The following is a 7,332-nucleotide window of genomic DNA, read 5'->3' as shown; positions in this document are numbered from 1 at the left end:
GGTATTATGAATAAAAATTGTTCATTAGAGGGTCAATAGGAACTCAAGGAACGAGATGTATTCACAGGGGTAAAATGGTGATCTTGACCCAGCTGTGATTACGAAAAACTTGTGAAGGATCGACTTACTGATTATGGTTATATCAAGTGGACATAATATATCTACAGTGAGGGGAGTTCAACTATGGGCTATAGTGGAGTGATCCATTAGTTAAAAAATGGGGGTCAATTCGGTATAATAAGTTTAGCCAATTAATCTCGGATTGTTGGAGCCCATGATTTGTAGGTCCGCGAGGTTCTCCTACTTGCTCGTAAATGGATTAGCTTTAGAGTAGCATGATAAGTTAATTTGAAACGTTCAAATTAGAATGAAACGGAATAGGAGAATTTATATTTAAATATGATTTAAATATATGAAGGTGGATTTGTGTAAAAATTAATTTAATATTTGATATTAAATTAATTAGAATTATTTAAATAATTATTTATTAATTTTATTAGACAATTAATTTATGAAATTCATTTTATAAAATTAATAATATTTTCAGTTTTAAAGCAAATTGATTTTAAAATCATTTGATGAAAATAGAAAAATTGATAAATTGCACAAAATGGAAAAATGGGTTTTTGCATTATCATCTTCAACTAGCTCACTAAAAAACTAGTCACATTTTCTTTAATTACTCCAAGCATGAGCTGCATCTCATGCAGTCATCTTCTTTGCATGTTCACCTACAATAAATAAAGAAGATTGGAGTGGAATTGAGACATGCATTAAAAAGATTTTTATTGAAAAATTCGTGTTGAAGAAAGAGTTCTTCAAACAAACTGGTGCATTGAGCTTCTCCCAAGTTTTTCCGTTCAAGTTGTTCTTGAGTCCCACAACTCATTCTAAAGCTCTAAGAGGATAGTGGGGAAGATCTCGAGGTGGTTCACGGCAATGGAGAAGACAACTACTGAGGATCAAGATCTTGAAGAGTTCTACAAAGGTATGACTTCAAACCCTCTTATATTAAATGAGCATGCTTTAGTTTCTGCCAAAATTAGTAAATTAGAATGCTTGTTGATCCTTATTACTTCCGTTGCATGCTAATATACTCTCATAGATCGTTTATATTTTGTTATGCAATCGTTTAGTTTTTGTTATGCGATTGTTTAGATAAATTTGTGCGAATTTTGTAGAATACATATGGTGTTGTACATTTAACTAAGCAAATAAATAGCTAAGCGATCGTTTAGATAAATTTGTGCTAAAATTACATATTGTACGTATAATTAGTGCTAAAATTACATGTTGTATAGTATAAATTTTGTAGAGTATAATTGGTGCTAAAATTACATATTGTATAGTTTTGACGTACTTAAAGTTATATCCTCGTCATTCATACAGTCATGAGGTATTGTGATGAGGTTATCATACGATGGTCCCTCTGATGGTTTGGGTATATCAACAAATGGTTCGGGTGGAACGGTGGATTGCATTAGAATCGAAGGCATCACAACTGGTGGAACGGGAGCAGATGGGGTTGGAACATGGATGTTAGGTGTTGGAGAAGTTTGTAGACTTGAAGATTGTTTATATCCATGTTCATTATTGAATTGTGAAGTACATATGGGTTCACTGTTCCGATCAAACCAAGCTTCACTTCGGTCATCTCCCAAGTTACATGGCTCAATATGATCATCAAGTGAAGACATGGTATGAATTGGATTGGGTTGATTGGTTGGAATGCAATGTTGGTACATATTGTCCGTGTGTACTTCATGACTTTCATAAGGTGTAACTGATACAAATAACTGCATTCGGGATGCCTCACTTCCTTCTAAAAAGAATCTATGATCTTCATCGTCGACTATGTTAATTGAGGGAGCCGAGACTAATAGATTATAGCAACATTTGATGTGTATATCAAACATATCCAAATCAATATTCATTCGTTGGTGCATCATACTCACTAATTCACTGACTGTTATATCATTTTTGACTTTCAGATCTAAATATGACCTCCAACATAATTTCTTTCGGGCTCATCCTAATCCTCACCAAATCGTACAAAGATGTGAAGCAGCGTCATTGATCTACAATGGGATAAACAAATCATCGATAAGTGAACAATCGCTTATACATTACTAGGCGATCGTGAATAAATTACTATGCGACCGTGTATAAATTACTACATGATCGTGTCGTAAACGATTGCCTAGTAATGTATAAACGATCACATAGTAATGTATAAACGATCGTATTGTAATTTAATGCTAAACGACACTTATATTGTAATTAATGATTGTGTATATATTACTACACGATCGTTTATAATTTACTAAACGATCGTGTATAAATTACTACACGATCGTTTATAATTTACTATACGATCATATTGTAATTTATGAATGATCGTGTAGTAATTTATACACGATTGCATACTAAATGATTGCATAGTAATGTATAAATGATTGCATAGTAATGTATAAACGACCGCATAGGAATGTATAAATGATCGCATAGTAATGTATAAACGATTGTCCAGTAATTTAATGCTAAACGACAGTTATTATGAAAGAGATATGGGAGAAGAAATCGTACATTGAATGAAGGCCTGGAGAAACCGTTGAAGGGAGAAGAAATGTGGACTGAATCTGATGATGAAAGCGATCAACGAAGATGTTGGGTTGAAACTTTGAGAGAAAGCTATGAGAGAATTTCGTGGGGAGTTCGACGATAGAAAGTGAATAATGAGAGTGACGTTCCATTCTCTTCATGCTATTGAAAGAATATTAGTTGGGAATAAATATTTTGGTGGAATATTGGTGGTGTATTGAATGCACATTGAATGAAGGGCTGGAGAAATCATTGAAAGAAGAACAAATGTGGTGCAGTCTAAAGGCTGAAGAAAACTGGGGGTAATTTTGAAATTTCACATGGGCAAAAGGTCAGTGGTAGAAAAGTTTTTAGGAAGAGGTCATTGGTAGAAAGTTTTTGGGTTTTGGGTCATTTTGTGAAATTTTCCTTTTTCCCCAAAAACTTAAAATAAAGCCTTATTCCTTTTCGCCAAAAAAAAAACATAAATAATAATAATATTATGAATATTATAATAAAAAAATAGATGCCCATTGCTTAGTGTCCTAAAGGTCATGTGTCTCCATTCAGGTTGTCCATATGCCTTGTAGTAATTCATGATTGTTGTCCATATAAGTCCACATCCTACTTGCCACTTTGCCTTGATGCCGAAATTCACCTAGATGCTATGAACTTGGGAGAAACAATTAAAAAAGGAAATACAACATCCAGTCAGGACAAAGCAAAAGATATGATTCTCCTTCGTTATCGTCTCCAGAGGGATTGAAAATGAAGTATCTTACAATAAAAGATCCATGTATCTTGTGGAAAAATTTGAAAGAGATGTATAATCATAAAAAAAAAAATAGTTATTCTCTTATGAGTGGTTGAGGCTATAAGATTTCAAATCAGTAAGTGATTACAACTTTACATTATTTAAAATCAGTTCAAAACTGTTGTTATGCGGAGAGAAAATTACTGATGTTGATATGTTAGAGAAGACATTTTCTACATTTCATGTCTCAAATATGTTTCTGCAATAGTAATATCAAGAGAAAGGTTTTTAACAGTATTCTGAATTAATTTCATGTTTTCTTGTGGTCGAACAAAGTAACGAATTATTGATGAAAAATCATGAATCTCAACCAATCAGAACAATACCATTCCCTAAAGTGAATGCATTGAATTTTAAAATAATCGTGGTCGAGATCATGGTCGTGGTCGAGGTCGTGAGTTTCGGAGAGGAAGAAATAATTATTATTTTCGTAGTGATCATTCTAATTATTTAAATTTCAAAAGAACCACACAAAATGATGATCACAAAGGAAAAGCTCAAGAAGATAAAAGTTCAAAGAGTGTTGAAAATAAATGCTTCCGATGCGAATGACTGGGCATTGGTCACATACCTGTCGTACGTCAAAACACTTAGTTGACTTCTATTAATCCTCTTTGAAGGAAAAAGAAAAAAATGTGGAAGAAAATTTTGCATACCAGGATAATAACATATTTGACCCATCCCACGCGATAAATTTTGATGTGGCGGACTTCTTTAAATCTTCTGAAGAGAAGATTAGCACAGTTGGTGATAGGGGTGAGCATGTTAGACCGAAAAACCGACACGACCAACCCAAACCGATCGAAATGGAGTCGAATGATCGAAAAAGCATACAGAAGCGGTCGGCGTCGGTTTTCGATTTTTAAAATTGATTCTAGTGGCAGTCGAGGTGAGTTATTGGTGGGGTCTCGACCTGACCCGACCGACCTATTATTTAAATATATATATATATATAATGGTATTTTAAAAATTTAGGGATCTTCATCTTCCATTCTTCCATCAGAAGTCGTGACGCCAGATCTTCTTCCTCTTTGTCCAGACTTCAGTGATCTTCTTCAGCCATCTTCTTCGTTCAACATCTTCTTCAGCGATCGTTCTTCCTTCTTTGTTCCGTAATCCATCCATACCGTTGACCGATTTCAGCCAGTCATCTTCTTCCTCTTCGTTCAGACAGACTTCAGTGATCTTCTTCCTCTTCGTTCAGACAAACTTTAGCGATCGTTCAACTAGTCGTTGCCTGCAGATCCGTATCGTTCTCTTCGTCTTTGTTTCATAAACCATACCATTGGGTTGAACGATTCCATGAAAGGGTCATTTTATTTTTGGTCAGTGTTATAAACAATTCCATATATAATAAAATATAATATAAATACCCACTTCGGCCGATTTGGGTTTGATGAGTTCTGAAAAATGTGGTCAAGTCCATAAAAGGGTCATTTTATATTTGGTCAATGTTCATAAAATGTTGTCGAGTTCTAAAAAATGTTGTGGATAGACTTTTGTTCAGTGTTTAATATTGCTAATTTACTGTTTAGTTCACAATTTAAAAAAATTTGAATTGCATAGTCTCTTTTGAAATTTTACATTTATGTAACAAATTGGGGGTGAGTGTTGGTTATTGTTCTACTGAGGTGAGGCAGTGTACATGAGGATTAGAGGCACTGTTACTCCCCTTATTATCTCTTATGAGTCATTTGTGAAACTTGTTGAGGTATTATATGTTCTGGCACGAATTCCTTATTTGCTCATGTTTTATGCATAAGATGATAAGGGTATGGGTATCTGAGTTTTTGTAAATACTTTGAGACTTGAGTTTTTGTAAAGCTGAAATATTTTGAGTTTTTATGAATTTTGTGATACTGACGTCTGACATGGTGTGGTTCAGCTACATGGATTCAACGGATATGGAATTTGATGGAAGTGCAACTGATGCTTCAAAAAATGAAAGAGATGCAGAAATGGATGCCAATACAAATATCATTGATGTTGATTCAACAAATGAGACATCAGATGTTCCAAATCCACCAAAAAGAAGAAAGGTTGTAAAAAAAATCCATGGTTTGGGATCATTTTGAGAGGCTAAAAGGTGATCCTAAAGACCCTCATGCTCAATGTAAGTACTGTGGAGTTGTCTATGCATGTCATTCTAAACGTAATGGTACTGGGACTATGAAAAATCATTTGGAAAATTGTAAAAAATACCCTTACCAAAAAAAGAGAGATCCAACCCAAATGACATTTGCTTTCAAAACTAAAGACAAAGACAATGTTGAGGATAATACGTCACAATTTGTATGTGAGACATATAGTTTAGAGAGTTGTGGGGAGTGAGGAAGCGTTGGTTGAAATGGTAATTGTTGACGAATTGCCATTCAAGTTTGTGGAGGGTAAAAAATTTAAGAAATTTATTGATAGATTAATATGTGCAAGTCAACCTAGATTTGTTGTTTTGTCTCTTGTTACTGTGGCTAGAGAAGTGCTTAAGTTGTATGTTAATGAGAAAAAGCATTTGAAAGACATGTTTGTGAACAAGAAGCATAGAGTTTCTCTCATTACAGATTGTTGGACATCGGGACAAAATATAAATTACATGGTACTAACTGCCCATTTCATAGATTCTGATTGGAGGTTACATAAAAGGATACTTAGTTTTTGTCCAATTGAGAATCATAAAGGTGATACTATTGGTAAAACCATTGAAAATAATTTGAAGGATTGGGGCATTCAAAGGATAATGACTTTGACGGTTGATAATGGAAGTTCGAATGACACTACCATTGCTTATCTTCTGAAAAGATTCAATTTTGGTGGAGAATTTCTGCATGTTTGTTGTTGTGCTCATATATTAAATCTCATAGTATGTGATGCTTTTAAGGAACATAATGATTGCATTGAAAGGATTCAATATGTTGTACGATTTATAAGATCTTCTCCAGCATGTTTTTTGAAATTTAAAAAGTGCATTGAAATTGAAAAAATTTCTTGTAAGAGTTATGCATGTCTTAATGTTCCCACTAGATGGAACTCTACATATTTAATGCTTGAGGCAGCTGTAAAGTTTGAAAAGGCTTTTAATAGACTAGAAGATGAAGACGCTTCTTATAGACACGATTTGTCACCAAATAAGCAAGATTGGACAAATGCTAAGATGTTGATTAGGCTTTTAAAGGTCTTTTATGATGTGACGTTGGAAATTTCAGGGTCTTTGTACACCACTTCGAATATGGTTTTTTCATCAGATTACAGAGGTTCATAATTGTATGTTTGAATGCTAGTAGTGCAAATGTAATGCTAGTTGGAATGGACAATAGCATGAAGGCCAAATTTGAGAAGTATTGGGGGGACAATGAAAAAAATAATCTATTGTTGTATGTTGCTATTGTGCTAGATCCTCGAAAAAAGCTAAGGTTTGTATCTTTTTGCCAAATCTATGGGAAATGTAATGGAGCAATGTTGTAGACGTCTCTTTCATGAGTATAGTACTACTTAGAGTGGGAGTGGGAGTGGGATTGAGAGTACTATTACTAATACACCAATTTTTTCGGCCTCGGAGACCATGATTGATTGTGATCCAATTGAAAAGGTGGGTGAAGACTTTGTCTATGATACAATTGATATTGATTTTGAAGGCAATGAGACTACATCTTTCGAATAGGAGTCAGAGATTGATATTTATTTTTTGGAAGCCAATGTTAAGAATAAAGGTGATTTTGACATACTTCAATGGTGGAAGATGAATAGTCATCGGTTTGAGGTTCTTAGTTGTATGGCTAGAGATATTTTGGCAATTTCAATATCTACTGTAGCGTCTGAGTCGGCTTTTAGTACAAGAGGATGTGTTGTTGATTCATCACGTTGTTCATTGGCTCCAAAAACAGTGGAGGCTCTCATTTGTACTCAAAATTGGCTAAATTCTGGTCTAATAGATCTCGAAGTTT

General features: G+C 34.2%; 1 protein-coding gene across 1 annotated transcript; it reads left to right on the top strand.

Moving 5' to 3' along the window:
* Nucleotides 1-5,039: 5,039 nt before the first annotated feature.
* LOC120084804 (zinc finger BED domain-containing protein RICESLEEPER 1-like) lies at nt 5,040-6,650 on the top strand. Its single transcript, XM_039040622.1, has 3 exons — nt 5,040-5,143; nt 5,280-5,433; nt 5,709-6,650. The coding sequence occupies exons 1-3, from the start codon at nt 5,040-5,042 to the stop codon at nt 6,648-6,650; spliced, it is 1,200 nt and encodes a 399-aa protein (XP_038896550.1).
* Nucleotides 6,651-7,332: the final 682 nt, after the last annotated feature.

This window comes from Benincasa hispida, chromosome 9 (genome assembly GCF_009727055.1).
Source record: "Benincasa hispida cultivar B227 chromosome 9, ASM972705v1, whole genome shotgun sequence".
Classification (NCBI taxonomy): Eukaryota; Viridiplantae; Streptophyta; class Magnoliopsida; order Cucurbitales; family Cucurbitaceae; genus Benincasa; species Benincasa hispida.
This window is presented reverse-complemented; position numbering and strand designations above follow the sequence as displayed.

Coding starts and splice junctions, on each gene's coding strand:
- LOC120084804 (XM_039040622.1), top strand. CDS start 5,040: ATGAGGATTAGAGGCACTGTTACTCCCCTTATTATCTCTTATGAGTCA. Junction 5,144..5,279: donor CGAATTCCTTATTTGCTCAT/GTTTTATGCATA, acceptor GGTGTGGTTCAG/CTACATGGATTCAACGGATA. Junction 5,434..5,708: donor ATCCACCAAAAAGAAGAAAG/GTTGTAAAAAAA, acceptor CATATAGTTTAG/AGAGTTGTGGGGAGTGAGGA.